The following is a 25,012-nucleotide window of genomic DNA, read 5'->3' as shown; positions in this document are numbered from 1 at the left end:
AGTGTTGCTTGGAACAGTTAACTAGTTTCAGTTTAAGAGAAGAGTGGGAATCTCCAAAAGTATATTGGTGTGAATTCCAGGAGAGTAACTGGCTAGGTCAGAGAAGAAAGTTGTTATTAATGCCTGTTCCGAGGAAAAGGCAGAAGCATGAGTCAGACAAATCTGCAGAGTAATGGAATGAAAATCTCCAGCAGGGTAATTGGCCAGGGCTTTACAGCATGGTAAGCTCTGGAAGATCAACTTGCAGGAGCCCAATCTGACAGAAACAAGGCAGCCACTCACATCAGACATTAAGTTAAGATTTTAGGTATTTCAAACTCTAAAACTTGCAGTGTTGGAAGATGTGACTTTTCAGTTCAACAGGAAAGTTGGACACTCTAGGGAGAGCTGATTTTATTTCAGCAAAGAAGCAATAAAGTACTTATGTCTAGACTTTGGGCTAATGTCTTTGAATATTCTAGCTCTTTTCTAAAAACTGAGCTAATAAATGGACAAAACTTCGTTTTGTTCTTTGCATCCTATCTCGTCTTAAGCAGTGTGGCATGTGCTGGCAGATTATAAGTAGTGTGCAAATGACAGCAGTCAAAGTGTGATAGGACCTTTTCCACAATACTGAAACTTTTTTTTTTCTATTTTCACTGATCAGTGCCAGTCATTTTAGCTGTGAGTGTGCCTTTTGTGCTGTGCAAATCTGGCTGCACACAGGCTTTGAGATAGGGAGTACTCTGACCCTGGCAAGATGAGCAGTGGTGGGGAGTACAGCAATGTAGGTGGTCTTCTGAATTAATCGTGGTGGGGTTTGAAATATTCTTAAATTAATCTATGTGAGGTCAGGTCTGCAATACAGATGCTGTGGGATTTTTGCCAAATCCTCATGCAGAAGTAATGGTTAGGAGATGTTGGGAAGGTGAGACTGCTGCCTTTGAGAGGTAGTGGAGAAAGAACAGAGAACGGATGGAAACTCAGAGCAGAGGTTGGGAATTGGTTGTAAATAAAGATGAATGGGGACATGAATCCACAAATGCTGCCAACAAATTCATCATGCAATTAGATGCTGAAACAGCTAATTAAGAACTGTCAAATCCCTAGCTAGCCACCCACACTGAACTTCTCTTGTATGCTCCATGCTAACTGCATCTTCTTCATCAGCTGCTCTCCCCACCCTGCTTTGTGTTACCTGCTAGGTTCAGGGCTTAGAGAACATGCTGCTTTCAGTACAGCTTGATGGTTGTCATGTCTTTTGATCACAGGGCTGATAATCAGTTGATTTAAAAGTATTTGTAGCTCAGAGTATCTTCAGAGGAAAGAAAATTTGGATTAAAAAGTTGTAAGTGAGAAGTAAATAATTTAAAAATATTTCCTGATGGATTGCCTGACTTACTGTGCAAGTCAGTTTTGGAAATGTTTGAGACACTTTGGAATAAACTTACCTTAACCAATGTTCTATGCAGAGTTTGTCAGGGATAAGTCTGAATAGCTCCATATGTGGACAAGCCCGTAATTCTTCAAGTGAAAAGGCTGAAGGAAAGAGTAAGGGATCAATTAAAGGAAAAATACTTAATAAAATACAATGTAGTTGAAATTTCCATGTTCTGGGCCAGTGTAACCCCAAGAGAGTGAGCAAATTGCAAAATACTAGTCTTCTTTCAACAGGAGACTTAATGTGTTTTCAGAAAATACTGCCTGTGTTCTCTTGCCTGGAATCTCATTACTGTCTGTCCTCCTGTAACACAGCCTGACCCCACTTGGCTGCTTGGAAACAGTTTTATGCTGGATGGGATGCACCACACCACTTTTGCTGAAAGAACGGTTTGGCTGCTGGATTTAATGAGTTCTTAAGCCTTTTAAAATAAATTTAACAGACTTTCATGCTGAAAGTGTTGCTGGAATAGATCGGATCATGCAGATGGTTCTGTACATTGATTGACTTAAGGCTCTTTTTTTTCTTAGGTTTTAAAGATTTCTGTCTTTAGATACGGTAGTAATTTATGATTCAAGCATCCACCAGGTTAAGGAAGATTTTTTTCAACTTATTCAGCTGCCTGATTTTACTGCTTGAGTTTAAACCAACTGCTTGTGATTACACTGGGGAAATTCAAAATCTCTGGGATGCAGTTTGTGCTGGAGTACAAGAGGTGTGTAACATCAGGCTACTTCTGGTAGGTTTTAGGTCTAGTTTTAAAAAGGAAACAAAACTCTACATTGCTTAAATGTTAAAAGACCAATGTTAAAAGATTTATGCAAAGCACATAAACTTTCAAAACATCTGCAGTGAGAAGTACTTCTGCAAAGAAGTTTTTAGTATCAGCCCTGTCAGATTCACAAACTTTATCTGTTCTCTGCCTGTCAGCTGATGTAACTGGAGTAAGATTTCTCCTTTCTGTGAGCAGAGCTTGGCACAAATTCCCACTGCTGGAGGACAAAAGCTTTCTGAGGTGTATCTGACATGGCTAAAGGAAAGGTAGGCAGGGAACCCACAGCAGGGTTTGCTGGGAATGGATTTGGGCAATTGAAGAGCCATGTGTGGGGAAGGAAATCTGAGAGGGGCAGAAGTCCAATAGCCCAGAGAGGGTTCCAGAAATGATGGATGAGGAGCCAGCTGGGGATTTCAGGCAGCTGAGGTGGAAAGGCTCAGCCAAGATGGCCATTGTGAAGGAACAAGTGTGTGGTGGTGTAGATGATGGCTCTGAAGCAGGAAGGAGGCAGCTCTGGAAAGGAATAAAACAGAGCTGTCATAGATTTGAAAATGACAGGATGAAATAAATCTGCAAAACAGCTCTGCAGATTCCAGGTAAAGCCATCTAAGGTGGGAACATGGAAGAAGTTGAAAGTGTTTGTGCAGAAACACCAGTTTTCCAAATGCTTGTGACATTTGGTCCCTGTGAATGGTCTCATCTCTGAAATAATATGTTGTTAAGCTCTGGGAGGTGCTGAGATCTGAGGGATCTTGCTGGGTGAGATTGTTCTTTGAAGAAATGTTCCCTACCAGCATACAGGGGAACTGCAGTTAAATTAATGAAGACCTTGTTGTGTCAGTCAGAGGAAAAGATGGGACAAAGACCTTGGCATTGTCTAAACTTTCCCAACCAGAGCCCATTAGTCAAAACTTGTTCTCTCCATGGGGTTTAAATTAGGAGTGGAGTCACCTGTTGATGACCCCAGCAGCTTTACACAGGACTGGGTTTCACTGTGCTGGAAGGGCACTCTGTGCTGTGGGGAGGAAATTAAGATTTAGCATATTCTGAGGCTTTGTGCTGAAGGTGAGCACTTTCCCTGGGGCTGGCATTTAAAGAGAGTGGACAGTACATGTAGGGGACAGTTTCTGTCATCCCTGGAGGCAATTCCCTCATTAAAACAGGAGTTAACACTTCAATTCTGGGTTCTCTGTGCTCTAGCAGCTAACACAGCCTGCTGACAAGCACATATAGAAGGACTTGTTCACAACTGCAGTTGTGACCCACAGTGAATTACTGACCAGACAAACTTGTATTTTTGTTCTGTCTTTCTCAAAAGGGCAGCAATTATTTAGATGAAGGTTTATTGGTGGTTGAAATGTTTTGGGTCTGTGATTGCAGCAGTTCAGATGCTCTGTCCAAGGAATATATGAAACCATATATATGAATATGAGGATATTTCGTGTTCCTCCTCTTTTCTGCTCGTTTTCCTGGTGGTGGGGAGGGTGAGGCAGTTCATCTTCCATCTGCAGCTCACAGCTTATGTTCCCTGCTAGCTGTTTCCAACCCTAGAGCTGTGACCACAGTTAGAAGCAGTTATTTGGAGGATGAAATACTTTGCTAATCTCATAATATTGCATTCGTTTTTCCCTTTGTTGAAGAGGGGCATCCCAGGGAGAGCTGAAGAACCAAGCATAAATTTACAGAGTTTGGAGAGGCATGGAAAACTGCAGTGCTGAATTCAAGTTTTGTTGAGGGCCTTTGATATGAACCAAGAGGGAAATTTCCCCTTTATTCTCCAGATCCAGAGGAAATCGGTGCAATTTAAAATTTTTAAATTTTAAACTTGCCTATTATTTTAATAATTCAGTTATCTGAGAAAGGGAAAAGGACGTTTTTCATGTTTCAGATTAAAAATAGTACCTTCCTACTTAGAAGGGGGCATTTGACATAGAAACTGAGATGTTCAGATTATGACATATTAACCTATTTTTAGAAGCAGCATTTTTTTAATATTTAAAAAACCCCTTGAAACAGAACACACAGAAAATCAGCAACAAAGCAAACTTGAGCTCCAAGGTAGCTTTTGTCTGCAGCAGTATAGTCAGGGCTAAAGCAGGTTACACTTAAAAACCCAAAAAATCCCAATTTATTGCTGCTTCTCTTTGAACAGGATCTTAGAGTTGTTCTATTTTTCTTGCTTATTTTACATTCTGTTCAGCAAGCAATCCTTCTGACCTTCAGAAATGGGGTGAGAGATTAGGATAACATATGTCTTTTGATAAATCATAGCATCTTTGTTGTTGTCATTTTTGTGCAGCAGCTTTTCCTCCCTAATGGGTTAGTGATTATTTTGCACAGGTATTGTGAGGTTTAGCCTAAAGTTTCTGCTCTCTGGATGCAAAATTTTATGGTGTCATAAATAATATTATTTGATTAAGAATCAATTTATGCAAATGACATTTAAGAGAAACTGCCCCAGGCATATTCCTTTAGTTTTGTGATAAGTATTGAAATAATATGGGGAACATCAATTAAAGCTTCCCAGCCTACCCGGGCAGATAAAGTCCCTAAAATTAATATCCTGTTTGAGAAATTTAAATATCGAAATCCTTTAGAAAGGTTTTTAAATGGTTTAAAGCTGAAACAAAATACAAGATTTCTGGAGCTTTCTCCATGTTTCTCTACTTAATTTTCAATTAAGTAGAGAATTTAATAATTTAGCTATGCAAGGCAGAGTTTTGCTCGGAGTCACTGAGTGCAGGTTCCTAAATCACAAATTCCAGAATAGGGCTTTGTCCTGAGTACCCTTCTCCTGCTGTGGAGCAGAATGGCTGGCTAATTAATAAGTGGGAAAATATTTGGTCTTGATGCTCAGTTAAGCCCAGGTTAGTGCAGAGAACAGTCCAGCTCATTAGCCAGGAGCTCATCCTGCCAGAAATGGGGCTCGCTCTTCAGCAGGCTCTTACAGCAGGGCTAATATGTCTCTTGATAAAGATAACAAGTGCTCAGACTTGATGGCTGGGGGAGCTTTTGGGAGTGTGAGTCAGACCATCAGCTGTTATGGTCTGACCATCAGAATTTATGGGCAATTCTGACCATCAGAAATTATGGCACCTGCTCTGTCCTCTTCCAAATATTCCTGGGTACAACTCGTGCACAGTTAGTGGTCAAACTGTAGTGGAGGTGCCTAAAAGCAAAATGTGTGTGTTATCTTTGATTCTCTACCAAACCCTACAAATCCAGCCAGGGGGAAAACACTTTTCCTGGAGTACAAAGGGTGGAAGGAAAAGGCTGTTAATCCAAATAAGATATGTTAATATTTGGATCATAATATGGCACTGAAGACTAGGAGTTGTATTCTTTTCTGAAGATGTTGGCATTGTCCCTTTGCCCTGAGCCTCTGTGTAAGCAGAACTATGCCCCTTTTGTTCTTTTTTATTATATAAAGAAAAGTGCTGGATATTGTGCTGAATTAGATGAATCTGCCCGATTCTGAACAGCTGCTCCAACTTTAGGTGGGATTGGCCCCATGCAGAAGTTCCAATTTTAAGATCAGGTGTTTCCAGTAAACTTAGTGAGCCCATAGGAAAGGCTTTGGGCAGGTTCCTGGTGCTATTTACAGCAGATCTGATTTTCTGTTTGCTACAGCCACATTTATACTGAAACAAACTGTTTCAATTGGTATGTATATATATATATATGTATATGTAAAGTTTCTTGGCACTTTGGAGACTTTATTTGCACTGGTCATTCTTCAGAACAACCAGGACAGTCTGGTTCCAACATAAATCCCACCAGGAGATGGCAGCGTTGGTTCGTGCAAGGGGTACCCAAAAGTTAAAACGCTTTTCCCTCGACTGACAGTGGAAAGGAATTACCTTAATTTAATTAGAACATACACGGTCTTAGCAATACATAGATAAATGTTAATGAAATACACCTGTTTTTAGCTTTTGTTCCTGACTGGCTAATGCAAGTCAGTAAATTAAAATTAAATTTAAAATGCACTTAGGTTTTTGTCTGGGTGCTGGAGTCACCCTCTGACCCAGTAAATGATTTGAGACAAGGATTTTGAAATTCAGTACCCAGTTGCTCAGAAGTGATCATAGCATTAAAAAGATGGAAAGGTAATAGGTGCTAATATTGTAATTTCTGCACACCTGCTCTGTAAACTATTAACAGCTTTGCTTGTAGCTGTAAAATCAGGTCTTCCTATAGCTTAAATTTGAAAATTCTTGAGCCTTTTGTTTCAGTATTATTGTCTTCCTGCCCTTGTGGTATATATAGATGTTCATTGACAGTGTGCTGCCTGACCTGGTAAATAAAGAAGGAGCTTATAGGGCAGCACCTGAACTTTCCCAGGATCCTGATTCAGTCTTTTTGCTCCCATCAAAAGATGGGAATAGCCCCTGGCTCACTGGGAAAATGAGTGTGGCCCCTGTCAATGGGGTGCTGTTGTCTGATGCCCTAATGTCAGCTGGGGTGGCTGTGAGCCCACTGCTGGACCCTCTCTCTGGCTGGCTCTGGATGTTCAGCACAGAGCTCATTTGTCACAAGGTCACCCCCAAATCCAGCAGGATGCACCAGGAACACCCTGAGCCTGGTGGCTGTATTGTGCTCCTCTGTGCCAAGCAACAGGCTACATCTGTGTGAACTCCAGGAGATTAAAAAGCAGTTTCTCCCTGGGACCTTGGTGATTAGGGAGCTGATTGTTATTGAGCTGTGTTATTGTCAGTGTTCCATGTCTGTTAATCCTGTGGTGGATGCAGGTGGAAGTGTGAGTGTGGGACCTCACCCTTCCTGCGCCAACTGCTCAAAGCTTTCACATCTGAAAATTAAAGTGTGGACTCTCAGTGCAGTGTTGCCATACTGGTGCTGCTTGAACAGCCTTGCCCCAGAAAGCACAGCCTGGAGAGGTGCATTGTGTTCTCTCACCTTGGGCAGGATTACCTGGAGGGTGCTGCAGTGATGGGATCTGAGTGTGAGAGAGTTGAGATTCTTCTGCACCCGCCAGCCAGGCTGGTACTTTTTTAATAAGATACATGTGAACTTAATCTTGCATACTTCCCTTCAGAGCCCTGCTCTCCACATCAAAAGCCTGCTGGGGTTGTTGTTGATAGGTGCATGTGTAGGAACAAACAAGGTAGCACTCTGTAAGTTCAGGAGCACAGTGGAAATGTCACCGTGCAGTTCTGATGTTGGCAGCTGCACCTCGTGGCTTTTTGAATACCAGAAGTGCCCTGTGGAACCAATCTGACAGCACTGCCCAGGTGACATGAGCCTTTATTTCCTTTCAGAACAGCACAGTGTAATCATTGTTTTTGTTCTTGTGCAGCCACAGACTCCCTTGGAAGCGCAAATTCAAATGGAAGAAACATCAAAGCTAATTTGAAATGAATGCACCCCAAGTAGTCGGGGGAAATGGAGACATTACTTTGTAGCCACCCTTCTCCTGCCAAAACTGCAGCACCCCAGATGTCAGGAAGCCACGCTGAGCTCTTTGTCTGGTCTTGATTGACTAGATTGTTTTCATCCCAGCCTTTTTAAAGCTTTCCTCCTGCCTCCATATTTTTAAGGAATAAAAAGCTAATATAAGGACACGGAGTGTTATGAAGCATGAAGTTCTATAAATATTTATGCTGAACTATCAAAAAAACTTGACAGTTCTTATTTTCTTGACAGATTGGGGTCACTTGTTATTTTTGACCCTGAGAATTGAAGAGCACATGGAGTTAGATCTGTTTGTAATGACTTTTGGATATTGTTGTCCAGTAAACTTGTATGAATGTAACAAGATAACAGATTTTTTTCTTGGTATCTTTGTGAAAATGAAACTTAAACCTTGTACTGTTTTACCCACAAATGACCACTCAAGTTACTGTGTTTGTGCAATCTCCAGTGAATTCCTGTACTTTCTTTGGCACACATGGATTTCCCACTTAGCTGCTTGGTTTGCCACTTCAGATGGACAGCTTTCACCTGGGCTGCTCTGCACTTGAAGTGCTCTGTGATCACCTTTGTGTCTGGGAACTACAGTGTGTTCCTGAGCCCAGCACAGGGTGGTCTCAAGGCAGGCAAAAATCTGGCAAAGCCCTGTGGGATCTGCAGTGTTTTGTCACCTGTCCCATCACTGCTTTAAATATCCCTGGAGCCAACTGCAGACAAACTCTGCCTAAAATTTTAAGTGCTGATGAATAGGCATTTTCTAGAGAGATGAGAGGCTCGTAACTCCCACACTTCAGGATCCTCATTCTGTGAAACGATGTGCACACAAGCTTAACCCCTACCTCAAGCCAAAGCGGCAGGTGAATATTTAAAATCCAAGCCTGGCTTTTTTCAGCAAAGCTGGAGCTTTTTGACAGCAGCCACGTTATTACATCCAGCTGCAGAGTCCAGTAAATTCATTTTGCAGGAAGGGATCAATCCAGTGCTTTACCTTGAATGAAGCATGGTGTGTATTTTAAGGTAAACCTTGGAATATGTTGTGTCTAAAGCTGACCAGAATGGCTCCCACTATCAGTCACTAGAGGGCACAAAGGAATTACCAAAGAAAGAAGTTTGTTGGTCTTACAGTCCTGAATCTCCACTTTAAATCTGTGAAAGTGTGGGGGGAACAGTCCTGTGGAAAGGGAACAGTCAGTTCCTGTGACTGCCAAAAGACAGTGTGGATTCAAATTTTGGTTTTATCAATGCTTTTATCAACTCAAATCTACTGCTGCTTTCAAAGTTCAGGTTCTTTCGCAGGTTGCCTGTCTCATACGGGTTCCATCCGAGGTTGTCAAGCAACGGGCTCAGGTTTCTCCTTCCTCGAGCACTCTCCGGATTCTCTCCCACACCTTGTACCACGAGGTGAGTCCAGAGCAAAATTCCTCAAAATTTTCATCCTTCCCACTCAGTGCCATACACATCCAGAAGCATCCCTACAACTTTATTGCAGTTCTGTGCTTTCCCAGCACTTTTCCATCTAGTCTCATGTTATGATCAAGGAAACCAAGCCCCCACCTCCCCCGGGGCATGCTCCAAGCAACTCTTTTTTTCTCCTCCTTTTATATGGGATACCTACATTTAAAGATGAGGGGGAAAAAACTAAAAAAAAGGGATTTAGCTTCCAGATTCCAAAGCTCTGCTTGTATTTATGCAAACAGTCCTTGTCTAGGGCAGCAGCACATCGAGTCTGTGTGTAGTTTGCTGAATGGTTCCCAGTTTTTGAAGCAGGCTTTAGAGGGGATGTCCAAAAGGCACCATTTCAGAGAGGCTCTGCAGGAGCCAGGAGGAATTCTGGAAATGAGTGCTCATCCAGTATTACTTACTTTTGAAAAATAAGGGCCTTTGTCTTCTTTTCAGGAGTTATATTGATCCCTCCTGTGAAACCCTGTTCATGTCTGTTTTAGCAGAGTTTCACAAGGGGGGATTTTCAAGCTGTGTTCCATAAGAGAAAGCAGCTCCTGAAAACAGTGTGAGGAAAAATATTATAATACATTTTCTGAGTGTAAAACCCAGGGAAAGGAAGACATAAATATGACCTTCAAATGATCCACTTGATTTTTATTTGCTTTCAAATGGAAACTGTTGTGATAACCCTGCACAAGAGGGTCACTAGAACTTCTTTCTCTGACTTGATTATGCTTTAAAAGCTGATTCTGTCAAAACCATATGTTTTTCCTTTTCCATATAGCTGGCCAGAGAACCATAAGCCTTGCCAAATACTTAAGTGCCCTATAATAATAAACAACATAATTTTATATACACTTATTTTATATAAGTTTTAATTGTCTTGAGTATTTTCAGTTGGTTAAAAACATAAAAACATTTGTCTTGATAAAGGCTCTGAATCAAGGCTAAAGAGGTGAAAATAAAACCCTCTGGCACTGTAAATAATCAAATACAGTATACAGTGTTATAATCACTACAGTCAATTTGAAGCTGAGGTGTGACACTTTAAGGCTGTAATGCTTGCCTCATAATCACCAATAAATTGTGGTCTTTGACAAACTCATTCCCCTGGATGATGCTTTCTTTTGTTGCTTTACAGGGCATTCAAGGACTTTATCGGGGTTATAAAAGCACCGTACTAAGAGAGGTAAAACACTTGTCTTTTTCTCTTTTAGCTTTTTTTAAATTGCTTCCTTTGCCTCAGTTTTCTAACAAGAGACAATAGTACAATTGAGATTAGTTGCTCTAACCTTAAGCTCTAAATCCCAGCATATTTCATTCTAGGTAAGTTACCAGCCTGTAATTTAAATAGAACACTGATAATGAGCACTAAGAAAACCTTGGATACATGGAAAAATTAATTTGCCATCCTCTCTCCCAGTTCTGTTGCTGCTGAATTGAAAAAGGATGGAAAGGTATATGTTAACATGAGAAAACCATAAACTAAAGTACTGGAAACTTTCTCAAGTCTTGTGATTGCATCATGTGAACTATATATGCCAACAATGGTGAACTGGTGGCATCAGGCCAAGTTTAGCACAGACAGATTTAGGCTTTCTTTAAATATATTCGTCAGCAGATGCCAAGGGATTGTTTGTCATCTGTATATAAAGAGGATTGTGCTCTCTCTATTTTTTTCTTATTTTTTAATGCGTGAAAGAAATGCATTTAGTCTGTAGATTTGATATGGCATTACTTAACTCTGAATCAGAAGTATTTCACTGTTAGGAAAAAAAATAGGGCTAAAAATATTTTGGCCCACTCAGATAATAGTTCCTAAAGTAAAATCTTGTCATAAATGTACTGTGAATTCCAGGATTAGTGTCATGGAAGTGCTTGATAGGCTGTGTTAACTGGGGGAAGTTTATAAAATAAGTAGAAAAACCTACTGATAAACTCCCTGTTTAAAATTATTTCAGTATCAGATCCCAAGAGATCATCTTTTGACAAAACAGAAGTTGCACGATGTGCATGTACCTGAAATAGAGAGACCAACTGGTTCCTAGGAAAACATAAAATCACAGGAAGGTTTGGGTTGGAAATGACCATAAAACCCATCTTGTTCCACCCTCACCTTCCAGTATCCCAGGTTGCCCCAGGCCCCAATGTCCAGCCTGGCCTTGGATGCTTCCAGGGATGGAGCAGCCACAGCTTCTCTGGGCACCCTGTGCCAGGGGCTCCCCACCCTCCCAGGCAGGAATTCTCTCCTGGCATGTGGCTGGACACAGCCACTGGTGTCCAGGAAGGGCTTTCCATGGCTCATTTTTGATCTGGTGTGTGGGTTTGTCTTCTTATCTAACTCAAGTGAATAAAAGTTAAGTTTGGATACTTAAAGGTGCGTTTGGATCTTCCCTCTTTTGTTTCAAGCACAGGCTCGGATCTGTGGTCTGTGTTGTCATTGGTAATAAAGCCAGTTGCAGAGGCTTTTTAATCTTCATTCAGTAGCTCTGCTTTTTAAAGCCTTTCTTCATGCTGAAAACAGTTTTCAGGACAGTTATGTTGGCCAGCTCTTGTCACAAGCACAGAATAAAGATGGATATTACCTAAAACAAGAAACATCAAACTTGGTGTTCCTTAAAGTTCCTGACAAATGCCAATGCACTGCAGTTTATTGTAACAGTTTGAAGAGTTAAAAAAATTAGTTATTTGTGCAAAGATGACACCTGCTTCTCTGAAATGTAACCCCCACCACAGCTTTGTCCTGTACTTATTTTCTGGCTCACTAAACGTGTTATTCACTCAGATTTCATTTGCTGACGAGCATAAAAGGTGAATGAATACGAATAATTTTGATTTCTCAGAGGGGTTCTGAATAAATGAATAAATTTAGATGCCATTGAGTACAGATTTTGCATACTAACAGGTAGATAAAGCACATGGTTGCTACTGTGTGGTATTCTCCTTAAAATTTGTTTTGACATATGTCAGGGTGGTAATTAATTTGCAGACCATATTCGTGGCACAGTGTGTGACCCTGCTGAGATAACTTTGTTTACTCAAAATGGCAACACTTTGTTGGAAATTTAATGGGAGTCCTCTTCATTATGTGTATTCATAAAAGATCCTTCAGAACTGATTTCAGTTGAAGTATTGCTTTTTGGAAGAATCTGTCCAATAGAATGAGAAATAAATTATTACTAAATGAAATGTGCTTTCTCTTAAAAATGAAGCAAATCATAGGTGATGTTTAAAAAGTAAAAGAAAAAATCTTTGAATTTAACACTGTTAAGATTGTTGCATTTTTCTGACACTAAATTTTGTAAAGCAATGTCCACTCGAATAACAGCTTTTTGCACCTTCAGCTGGAGCTGTTGTAAGTCTGACGTTTAATATTGGTATTTTTCTTCTCTTTGAGTACACTTCTTCCTTTAGGATCTTTATTTTCAGATAAAAATCTATATTACTTCATTATTAGGCACATCTTGATAGCTACATAGCATGTATCAGGTGGTACTTAATTCCAGCTGACTTTCATACTTACAAGGTTTGTTTACATGCTTTGGTTCTCTACCTACACAAACCCCTGTGTTTAGTTATAATGGGGTGGGAATTTTTGGATAGAGGGTCTTCAATACATTAATTTTCATTAAAAAAAATGGAAGAGTCTGGGAATATTGATGCCTTTCAGATTATTATATTCTTGCATTGGCAAAATTCTTGAGCTGGAGTTTAAGAAAGATTCATTTTAGCTTTTACATTGGGATAAAATTTTGTGTATTATAGCAAGAAGATTTCTGGACAGGGATCTGCTTGCCAATTGATTGAATTTCAGTGAAAATAAGTCTGTTTATAAATGGAGTGTGGTGTGGAAGCCTCATCTTGCTTAATACAGAAGATCTCTTCAGGACAGCCTTACTCTGCTCCATGTAATTGGCTTCAGATGCTCTGCTGGTGCAAGGTTTCATCCTTCAGTTTTGATTCTCACTCTGACTTATCTCCTTTATCTTCTCAGAATGCTTTCTGAGCAGTTGGATATTAGAAGGGAAGGAAGATGGCTAAATGCATAATGCTTTTGGAAATAACTTTGAGTGAACCTCCAGGCTTGAAAGTTTTGGCTGTGACTCTTTTCACCTTTTTGGTGCCTCTTCTCTCACATCTCTGTTACATTTTGGTCTTTACATCTTCCTTTGATGAACTAATCCTAAAATGGAAAGGGAGGTGAGGTACAGTGCATCATTCTGTTGGCAGCAGAAGCCTGAAAGAGACATCTGTGCTCCAAGAGGAAGGCTTTTGTAATAAAGCACAAAGTGGGAGTATGGTTATTAGGTTGCTCAATGAGACTTTGAATAAATGGCAGAAATCAGAGGCTGTGAAATGATGTGGAATTCCCATGATGTCATTTCCAAAGCAAATCCAAGTGAGAATTGCCCCTTCCAATGGCTGTAGTGTACCAGTGTGCAGCACTGTGGAAACTGGATCATGCTACTAAGATCAATCAATGAACAGGTAAATTTATTCACGTTTTCCACAACAGAGAAAAGTTAACTGGTAAAATTTCCAGCCATCTCATAATAAGGCAGGAGCAGACTATAAATCCACTGCAAATCCTTTAGAATTCCTAAATGGGAATGGACTTCTGCTGCTGAGATCTTATATAGGCAAATGGAGCCAGATTTTTAATTCCTGCATAATTCATTTTATTAAGTATGACCAAGTAGAACATCTGTTAAAATTCCATAATGTTCAGTTCATGGGAAAAAGAAAGAAACCCCTGAGTTCCCACTGGAGCTCTTCCATTTCCGTTCCTGTTACAGGACTCCAGCAGATGGCTTAGAGGACGTTATTGTCAATGAGGGGACAGCACAAAAGAAAAGGAAACTCCAGTTCCCCTCTGTACAGTGAGTTCCTTCACTGGCATGTCAGTGTGCAGGTTGCAGCTTCACAGTAAATCTGGTGTCCCTTCTGTCCTGAATTACCATGGTTTGGAAGTGAGTGAGTCCAGAGTGGGTGTTCTGTGTGCTTTTAATCCAGTTTGTCACTTGTGAAAATATTGCAGATGGCCTGGCCTCTAGCTTGGAAGTAGATCCAAAAGGAGCTAAATTCATATTAAATTTTCTTGAAGACAAAGGGGATGGAGAATGACTGGCTGTCTGTAACTCACAGATGCCTTGGAAGGAGACAGAGAGTCACTTTCAGATGTCAGTCTTGGCTGTGCAGGTAGCCCTGGCTGAACCTGTCCTCTTAGACTTTTCTGAGGCAATTCAAACTCTGCTTGTGTTGAGTTCAGGTGGAGGTGGCAGTGATGCTTTAATTGTTGATGTTGTTTCAGATCTCAGAGCTGAGTTTGGAAGGAAACCCCTGACAAACCTGACCCCACCTGGGGACCACACACTCTTAGCTTTAGGTGAGGTAGCCCAGTTGTCACCTTGGGCAGTCCCAGTTCTTTGTGCTAGAACAGCTGTGGGTTGGTTTGGGGTTTGTGGGTTTGTGTTTTTCCCTTCAGTATGTGCAAGGCAGAGCCCTGAGTGGATAAAGGCACTGCTGCTGTCTTGGGAGGGAGGGAGAGAATAACTTTGGGAGGAGAGGGAGGCCAGTTCAAAGTGGGCTGTGGCAGCAGTGTGACCAACAGCAGCAAATTGCAGAGAGCCAAGCTGAAATAACAGGAGGGGGTACTGCTTGTTGTATGTGTTCCACAGAACTGCTGTCCTTTTACAAGGTGTGTCTCAAAAGGGCTGTGGAGGACCTGCAGTGCAGCCTTTGCAGATGAAGACAGAAGTAAAAAACAAGCAAAAAAACCCAACAAAAATCCCCACAAACAAACAAACAAAAACACAACAAAAAACCCTCTAAAATATCTTACTGCCTGGGAGAGGGAAACTAAAGCAGCTAGCAGCAAAATGGGCCTTAAAGGCACACCTGCTTGAGTTTCCCTGATTTTAAAGGGTTGGTGAACAAAGGATGCTGAGGAGGTTTGTATAAAAATTTAAAACCCAGCTGAGATATGTTGACCCTGTTGACTGAGGGTTGGAGGGGATTTCTGAGAGCTGAGCTCAATAGGGCACTCTGCAAACAGGGAGTTTGTTTATCCATTTAAGGTAGTTTTGCATGCTTTTCTTTTGTTAGGACATCTTTATATAAATATCCTGTTCTCTGAGCTGTTAGAGAGGTTTTTTTTTTTTTAAGTTTATCTCTGTTGCTGTAGGACAGAAAGAATGTTATTAATACATTCTTTCACTTGCACAATTAAAACTTTGATCTTTTGTCATTCTCTGTGTATTACAGAGCAGATGTCGATAGAAATAGGCAAACAGGACACTATCTTAATACAATATTTGGAAAAATAAACATCCTCCTTAGTGAAATATGTGCAGTATCTGTCTTTTGTTACCTTCTGGAAAACCAAGCTGGCTTTATGTTATTTTGTGAGTCTAGATAGGTTAGGTTTAACCAGGAATTTGCCAGGCAGGAGCTGTAACACTGGTTTTTGACTTTTATTGAGCAGCCAGCATTTCTTTGGCTTGGGTGTTTCTGTATAGAGCATCAGCAGTCTCATGAAAGGCATAGGGGCTGTAAAATGGATTAAAGAGCTTTGTGGAAAACTGCAGCACTTACGTGACTTCAGGATTAATGGGAGGAAGTTGAAAAATAAATCCCTGCTTCCCACTCTAACATCATTTTCTCTTGGAAAGCCCATCACTGGAGATGTATCAGCTCTTCTATCACTTGCATCGTCCTAGGTATCAATATTCAGGTGATTTTCATTTTGAGGGGTCTTTGAGGGTTAAAGGAAATTCTTGAGGGGTGGGAGCAGGAGACAAGTTGGTGCTCTGGGATAAGGCCTCAGGCACACCCTAGTTTGTGACCTGGAACAGCAGTAAATGGGTAAAATGAATAATTCTGCTGCTATAGATTGTGCTCATTACCTTCTCCCTGCAAATGCTGGAATAGTACTTGGAGATGAAAATGGAGATCTCACAAAGCAGTTGTAGATGACTTTTACAGACTACAAAATAACCCTGGTTTTCCTAATTTACCAGTTGTGGGAAATAGGTTTTGTGACACGCCTGAATGGTGCACAGAATCCTAAAGCAAATTCCTTGACGTTTGGATGGAAGGCATGAGATTTTTTTGGCCTTTTTTTGGTCAAGGATGTTTACAACCAAGATGTCCTGCTCGAACACTCTCTTGCTCAGGCCAGGTGCAGTATCCATAGAGTGGCCAGAAGCAGAATTCAGCATCCTTGGTGCTATGGATGTGCTGTTTGCCAGTGGAGCACACAGGCACTGCATCTCTCTGACATCAGTGGGTATATTCAGATGAAAAGAATTCCATATATGCAGAGTATTCCTGTATTTTGAAAGCTTCAGCCCTGCAGCTGGGGTCTTTGAACAGAAAACCACTTGGAAAGCCACGTGCACTCGAAGCATGGTGTGTGATTTGATAATGCAGATTCTTTCCAGCTCAATGTGGGTGCAAGCAGAGTCTTGCAGGAAGCGTGTCCTGCTCCAGGCTTCCAACAAAGATACCATTTCCATACATTCCCAAAGCAGCTTACTAAAGTGTTTCTGCAAATGCAGCATTCATGGTGTAGGAATGTGTTTTGTGGGTGGGTAGCAGCACTGTGGGCAATAAGTTGGGAAGAAAATAATAGTATGAAGAAAAAGTTCTGTTTTTCTTTGTGCTGTGATATTTTTGTTTCTTTCGTTGATTTGTTTTTGTCTTTTAAATGACCTAGGAACTCTATTTGCTACACTGATTGCTTTGATTTCTACATGTTTCACAATGGTTTGAATTTTTGGCTGAGTGGTGGCTTTTAGTTTTAATTCCTCAGCTGCATTCCAACATGGACAACTCTATTTTGTCTCTCTAAATACTTTCTGTAGGTCTCAGTTCCTGTTTTGCTAACCTGTAGAGTAATCCTGCTGATGGCTGGAGGGTTGCTGGGCCACATTTGGTGAAGGCCACATTTTGTTGCTGGGTGAAGCAGCTTCTGCATGGGTGTGCTGAAGTGGGCAATTTTCTAACCCCAGAAAGATATATATGTGTAGGGCATATATTTATATAAAATATGTACAAATATGCACATGGATAGTTCTCTATGTAAAATATGCTATTGCTTTTAATGATTTCTTGTCCAAAGATCTTGGACTCTCTGAAGCAACTAGTCCTGTAAATGTGTGCAATTGGTCTGGAACAGCAAGCAATTTAGCAATTTCCTGAAAGTACAGGACTGTTTTTCAAGGATGAAATTTTTGCCTGAAGGAGACCAAAACATGATTTTACAGTGGAAGACTTCCACTTGCAGGATCACGCTACTGTCAATATTAATAGCACTTACCTGGTTTTTCATACTTAGGGTACTATTTTCTGGTTTCTCTCCACCTGCTAAAAACAGAAGCACGGTTAAAGGAATCAGAAATCGGATACTTGAATCTATACCCAAAGATTATGGTGAAAGTGTGAAAAAGAAACCAGATCTATGTAATTCATCAGTTTTGCTAAGGAGTGGAAGAATGTCTAGAGAAACACTTGTGAGAGAGTGCCACAAGAACAATTCTTCCAAGTGTTTAAGACACATCATATTTCAGCTATTTTGAAAAGCTACCTGCTTATTACCTAGCAGAAAATAGGAATTGATCCCACTGTTTCGAGTGCTGCAGAAGTGCCCCTCTAAGGAGAAAATACTGAAAGCCATACCTCGCTTCAGGATATTTTAAGGGCCAGAATTGGCTGATTTCTGCGGATGGAATAAATGAAACAGCTTTCTTAGCGCGGTCAAAGGGAAATCTCGGCGGTGCGGTAGGAGTTCACCCTTGCAGTGAACATTTTGGGCAGGAAAAGGGAAATCGGTGAATTCCCGCGGCTGTGCACTCCCCGCGCTCGGCCAGCAGGGGGCAGCAGCGGCCGGGCGGATTTTGGGGTGAAATCCGCGGATTTGGGGATCGATGCTTTCAGCCCGCCCCGCGCCCCCTGCAAAGGCTACCCAGCATCTGAGATGTTGCCGCTTTGATGCTGGGAACTAGCCCTGCTGAATTTCTGCTTAGCTTGGGAATGATTTTATGGGCTCCTATTTTTTTTTTTTTAGCTTTGACGAGGTTTTTATTTAATATAAATTATATAAGGTCTGTAGCCCTCTCCATGTATTCTTACCCCATGGGATAATGTCTGTGTGCCATGAAGAAGAGAAAGGAGGATGTCTGATCCCAAAAGACTTCATGGGCTGTGTAATCATCTATTTCAAATTTTACCTCAGCATTGCTTTCTGTTAGTATTCTGCATTTCTTTAGCTTATCGCTTTCTAAGAAAAATACAACTAAATTTATAATCTTCGGGGTAATGTGGTGTGTGCCTTAATTTGAAAATCTCACATCACTTCTTAGTGATAATATATTTGGAAATGCAACTATATTGCATTGCATATTGTGGGAGGTGGAGCAGGGTGGTAACATGATATTAATAATTTTTATAGAAACTTAGGTAAAACAGGCCTGGTGTGTGCACTGCAGATGGAAATAATGCTATTAAAGCAGGCTCTTATCTCACTTTTATTTTTCTGTTAATTTTATGGAAGCCAATAAAGCATACACTCTGCACATTTTCTTGCTTTGTTGGTTGAATATGTAAAAATTGTGTTCTTGCTTTTCAAAGCCAGCAGGTCTAGAGTTTGGCCTGAGTGTTTTGGCATGACTCTGCAGTGCTGGGGTTCCTCTGCCAGATCTGGCTATCCCAGGCTTGAATCTTTCCCAGTTAAAGGCTGCTAGTGATGCACAATATGTGACGTGGGTAGATTTCTGTCCTGAGGAGACTGAGGCACCTCGATGCTCCTTCAGACAGAGCAAAGCCCCAGAACAGAGGGAATCATAAGCCAGGATACTGCCCCAGCCAGTACATTGTATTTTGTGTTTGCATTTGGCATTGTACAGTCTCTCAATGTAAAAGAGAGGGGCAAATAAAGAAGGTTCCATGAGCATCAGAATAAATAATATGCTCATACCTCAGTGGAAGTTTATCTGCTCCCTTCTTGCTTTTCCTGATATGAAAATGTGAAGTGCAATAAAACATCTTAGGAGGCTTATGAAATACAAGACCATAAGGCACTTAACTGAATCTTGTCTTGCTGACTTTAATGTACTGAATGCCAATTAAAGCAAAATTTAGCCCATTATTAATTTTGCTGCTGGCTACATACCTCAAAAGTTTTAGGTGGATGTTTCTTAGCCCAGCATTTTGCCTCCTGGCCTGTGCAGCTGTGCTGCTGATATCTTTTCTATTTCTGGAAATGACCCATGCAGCTGGGTCAGTTTGTTTTAGCCTCACTCCTTGTTGCTGAAGTGGAATAGCACATTTCCCCTAACTGCATGAAATCCAGGGTAGACAATCTTGATAAATATGATTAATGGGCCTCTCTGCTTTGCTGTGCAGCTGAAGGCTTCCTGAGATTCTGTGTCAGCTGGGCAGCAGCTCCCCAAACCAACCCTTACATAGAAAGGTTCAATTGTATCTCAGTGTCTCAGGTTCAATTATATTGTTGAAGGTATTCCCTGATTTTGCTGTAGGAAAGTCTTTGCTATTGAAATATAGTAATAAGAGATGGAAGATGTATCATTGTCAGGAAAAGCAGTTCATAAAGTATGGCTGAGTTTGGATTTCTTAACTCAGTCCTGTTGCCCAGAGGTTTGTTTGTTATGGTTCCCAAGACAAAATTTAAATCTGGGGTTAGTGAGGTGTTGAATTCTTTGTTCAGCAGGACAGGAACTATTACAGGAGACAGTGACAAGTGGTGGCAGCTTTGAGTCAGTTCTAACCTGTCAATACTTGGCATATATTTCTAAGTTACTGTTATGTTTATCTCCCATAATGTGACTTAAATAGGCTATTCATAGAATTTGACAGAAGATGCTTTCTGAAGTATTGTCAGAAGGAAAACCAAATTAGTATCATATTATCTTGGTGAAAAAGGTTACCTAGAGACTCCAGCAGTTACACAACTACTCCTTCACAAATGAAATTAATATGGGGTGAAAAATCCCCATAAAATAAAATGTGTGATTGATATTAAGGATCACTGAGCTTGCACCTCTCTGTTAATCAGGAAGCATCAAATTTGTGAGGGTGTTCTGCAAATTAGCCTTAAAATTCAGAGCCCCTGCATGTGGGAATTGCTGGCTGCAGCACAGGCTGGATCCATCCAGCTTTCCTGATGACTGCTCTGCCATTGTAATTGCAGCACAGCAGCACTCTCAATAATTGAGTACAAGACTTAATAGCAAATAATCCTCTTGAAGTTGTTCCCCCTACATTGCAATCAGAGGAGAGCTTTGTTAAGGCATTAATGAACAAATTAGCTACTAAATACTAGTAATAACCTATTTCCCAAAGATTGCTTTTTAATTATAGCCTAAGCTGCGTGATTCCTGAAATCACTTCTTTGGCAAACCAGTGTTTGTGATAATTTCCAGCCACAGTAAGTAATTGCCAAAAAAAGTAGTTTTTAAGTCTTCAATGATATCTGAACAGACTTTGCTTTTATATTCCTGCCTGCAGAAATACTTTATCAGTGTTTCTTTTCACTGCTGCTGGTATTTCAATTTAAATGTATTAGGCTGTGCTCTGAAATTATTGTTTTACTTCCATGTACAATATGTGGCTTCATTAGATTTTTAGATAGTGTAGATATTTTCTCACTTAACCATTACAAGAAACCTTTCCTGTGACGGAGGTGGAATTAACCACTTTATTTTTTTTAATGCATTCGTTAATGCAAACTATTTGCTTTGCTAATCTGTGTCGCAGTAACTAATTAGAAAAGTAAATTATGTTTTGGCTTTGGCAAGAGGGGTTGTTTTTGTTTTATTGATTGTTTTTCCCCCCTCAGATTGTCATTCCACTTCCCTTCAAACCTGACTTTTTTGTAAGGGAGCACAGAAAATTGGCACGTGTTAAGCTTGATAATTAGTTCAATATAGTGACCAATTCTGTGAATTACGAGTTCAAAGCAACACATGGACATGGATGAAATCAGATTTTGGCATTTCTCACTTAGTTGTTTCAGGACACTGCTGGAGCTTCTTTGATCTGTAAATAACAACTGTGGTTCAGTGTCTTGCTTAAAATACATCAAACGCATTCATGACTTTTGCTTTTACATGTAGATCTGTCTTCTAGTTCCAGTTTTGGAGCAGACTAATAAAGCTGTTCATGTTTTGAGATTTCCTAGAGAAAGCTACTGAAGATAGCTCAACTCTTTCTTTATATTTTAAGAAAAGCAGCAAAGACTTCTCTGGTGTGATGTGCACCCCAAACTACATCAACAGATGCTTTGTGAAGTCAAAAGTGACCATTTCCTGTGGTGCAGATCCTCTACAGCCTGCTGGCAATGCTTGTCTTCCTCTCTTCTTTCAGCTAAAACAAGTGAACCAAGGGTTTATTTTCTCTGTGCCATGTGGTAATCCCATTTCCCTGCTGTATCTTGTATAGATCAGTGTTTTTGCTAGTTCTGAGCTTTTTTTGGGAGTTGAACTGTGCTGTGCCAGCTAGCAGACAAGCAGCTGGAGATGACCAGGCAGGCTCCATTTGCTACTCCTGAAAGATACACAGAGGTGCTGCTTAGTTCAGTAAGAGTCACTGCCTTGCTGTAGTTGGGTAACTGCACTGCCCCGGGCTTTTTACTGGTGGCAAAAGAGCTGTGTGATTTCTTGGTAGCAAAGGAATGTGGGGAATTGTGGCTTCTTGGTGTTTTGCCATCAGCTTTCCAGCTGACAAACTCCGTTCCTCTAATTTGACTCCCAGTGCTTGGCTTAGAAAAATTCAGCATTCAGGGATGGTGCAGTGGGGTTTTTCTGCTCCAGAGCTCTGTAATTGCTCGAGTTCCACACAAAGTGGAGTAATGAGGGGTTTGGAGTCTGCTGAGGTACAAAGTTCTTTTCCTATACAACCCTTAATACACAGATCAGTGAAAATTCAGTGCGACCCTCCAGCTCCCCTCAAAAATCATAAGCCTGAAACTTAGCTGAAAGTCAAGCTTCTTGTCTAAGCACCCCTGTCCCTTTTCTGGGGTCTTTCTGGTTATAATCCCTGGATATCTCACACGTGGAGCTTTTATTTCTGTGGTGGCAGGAGACAAAACCCAAGCACAGGCAGGTTACTTTTTGCCTGCCTCGTGTTCTGTGCAGTATCTTGTCTCTCCTTGGGAGCAGCTGTGAATCCTCAGGGCAGGCAGGAGGTGGGAAAGGTGCCCTGCTGTGCTCGGGCTCACAGCTGGCAGCTGTTGCAAGACAAGCATTCACCCTCCCTTCAGTGAGTCCTGTTCTAACCAGCACCCCTGACAAAATGACTGTAGAAATAGGTACTACCAATCCTAAACTTCCACATTAACTCTTTTAAATGCAGCTGGCTTAGAGTCTCCTTACATCAATAACTGATATTTTATGGGGGAGGCAGCTTATTTTTACTATAAGGGAAAACAAATTATCCTTCCTAATGATTCCCCATCTCTTTCCCTTCAACACTGTGCTCCAAAACACACTTATTTATTTCTGTATCCTGCCTTGCAAAGCATCATCTTACACAGAAAAACTTTGAATCGCTGAGAACCAATCATGCTCCCATCACTGTTCTCCTGCTGACTTCCCTCCAGTAGAGCTGTGGGCTGACAAGTTGGGTCAAAATACAAGCCCTGCATGGCAGAGGCTTCTGCAGGGTGGCTGCATGATGTTCTCTTACCTCTGTTGCAAAATCTTTTGAAAATCACAGCTCATTGTCCAGAAATAATAACCAGAAGAGCATCTAACAAAGCTGTGGGCAGAGAAGATGTTTCAGAATGAAATTCTCACCATGGAAATTCTTGGCAGCTTTGGCAGAGCTTCATCCCACAGCTGTCCTGCTCGTGGCAGAGGTTTTCACTCCTGTATCAGGCAGGTAAAAATGTACACATCCAAAACCCCCTGAGTTATGTAGGTATAGTGTGATATTCCCCAAAGTATTTGCCTTTTTAGTGCTCTGAAAAATATGCACCTTTTCTGAGTGCTTACACTCTGTCCTAAAGTGATAAGTAGAAATTCCATTTTGGATTCACAGCTCTGTCACCTATGCTTTCTTACTGTTTTTTCATTTTGCTCGAGTCTGGATGTGTGTTTAATTTGTTCATTTTGAATTTTAGATGATTGAGAGATGCCTATTCTGAATATTTAATGGTACTAACTGTTATTTTGAGGGCATGTAGTGTCTGAAGGAATGCAATTATAAACTAAGCCCAGGAATTTCTGTGGCAGGTCAGGCACTTCTGGCCTCAGCTGTCATTGACTGGAAGAAGAATAAAGCTCACAGTGCCTCTGCAGATCACTGAAGCATCCCCTTCCCTGATGTTGTGATACAGGTCATACACTCTGTTGAGAGACAATATGAATGTGCCTGATGGGTAAAAGTTCTCTGGGTAAACTTGGATGTTACTGTTTCTTCTCACCTTTTATGATCCACGTCTCTCAGATGGATGAGAATATGTGAAGTATGAGCTGCTTTGAAAAAACAGAAATGTGTATACATCTAACAACCATGGGAAAAATGTCTGAGGTGTGAACTGGATGCTGTGGTGAAGTTTCAAACACCAGCCAACAAAAGAGCCCTGATGTGTTTGTTTTCATTCCTGTACTTTTGAGAGCCTATTTCATGATTGTTGATGCTTGTTTCAGAATTTTAGGAGGGAGTTTGAGGAAGGCAGGGTAGCTGTATGACTTAAGAGGCTGGTGAACCACCACGGCCTCTGTGTCTGAGAGCAAACTCACCCTGCCTTAGTAGTCCAGATGCCTGTGAAGGAAAATAAATTAGGAAAAACAGCAATTAGAGAAGAATTTTGAAGGCAGTTAAATCTTAATTCTTCAGGTTGGCAAATCACGGGGAGAGAATTCTGCCCAAGTTCCCACTGGGCTGTGCCTTGTTCAGAGGGGTGAAAGGCAAGATGCAGAAGATCTTCAGTTCTTTGTTTTACTCTAATATTTGTGTCAATGTGTGGCAGGTGAACATAAGTTGTGAGTTGGAATTTATCTGGGCATTAAGTTAACCTCTGACTCACCCCAGCAGTGGTACAGCATTACAGATGTAGCCTTCAAGGAAGGATGAACAAATTTCCTAAGCCATTGGGCACAAACAAAACCTTCAAAATCAGCCAAGAATACCTCCTTGTTCCACTGTTGTGTCACCCCTCATGCTCTGGGATGTATTTATTGTGGGTAATGCTAGGAAAATTCAATCTGTCCGTTTGTGCTCACAGTGACTCAAGGTACCTCTCCTTGTTTTGTCCAGCTCCTGTTTAGTTCTGTGTCCTAGAAAAGATTTCCAGACCACCAAGTGTGATGAATCTCAGCTCAGCCTATGAATATCAGTGGTTTGACAAATTAACCTCTTTTGTTAATATACTTCAGCAGAAGGGAGCATAAGGAAGGGAATGCAAAATCATGGTTTTCTTGACAGTCCCAGCTGTTTGGGAATCAACTAATTCAGGCCACAGGAATCTTGTGCATTACTGAGTGACCTGAAAAAAATGTGTCCTCTCATCTTTGATTTTATATTACCTTCATGCTTTCCCAAACCCCATCAGACACACAGAGCTCCCACTAACAGTGAGGAAGGAGCTTAGAACTTCCAGAAAAATTAAGCTGAAATATGTGAGTTGGAAATGGATCTTGTGTGTGTAAGGGAATTGGTCTTATTTCTTTTCCTAACAAAACAATTTCCTTTCTCTGGATTTCCCCCATGTTTTGGATTTAGAAGGGGAGCAGAGCTGAGTAGTAGTGGAAGGAAGAGACCAATCAAGGATCCTTTAGGAACTTTGTCCCAAGAAGCTTGCTGGAAGATCCTTCATGGGTTGTGAGGCAGACACTGAACCATGGGACTTCTTGCTGAGGTTCATGTTTGACCTCTCAGTCCCCTTGGAAGTGATGGTCTTGAAAGAAGATGGCCTAGAATGA

At 41.0% G+C, this 25,012-nt stretch overlaps 1 protein-coding gene across 4 annotated transcripts in view; it reads left to right on the top strand.

The window, feature by feature from the left end:
• The window catches only part of SLC25A26 (solute carrier family 25 member 26), an 83,405-nt gene that overhangs the window by 10,377 nt on the left and 48,016 nt on the right, over positions 1-25,012 (top strand). For all 4 annotated transcript variants that reach the window (XM_085590327.1, XM_021551006.4, XM_021551013.4 and 1 more), the window contains exons 4-5: positions 8,922-9,026; positions 10,210-10,257. In XM_085590327.1, the coding sequence (XP_085446453.1) occupies positions 8,922-9,026; positions 10,210-10,257 (153 nt within the window). The remainder of the gene's footprint in view (positions 1-8,921; positions 9,027-10,209; positions 10,258-25,012) is intronic.

This window comes from Lonchura striata, chromosome 12 (genome assembly GCF_050655825.1).
Source record: "Lonchura striata isolate lonStrDom1 chromosome 12, ASM5065582v1, whole genome shotgun sequence".
NCBI classification, from domain to species: Eukaryota; Metazoa; Chordata; class Aves; order Passeriformes; family Estrildidae; genus Lonchura; species Lonchura striata.
The sequence above is the reverse complement of the archived record's forward strand: the minus strand, read 5'-3'. Positions and strand labels throughout refer to the sequence as shown.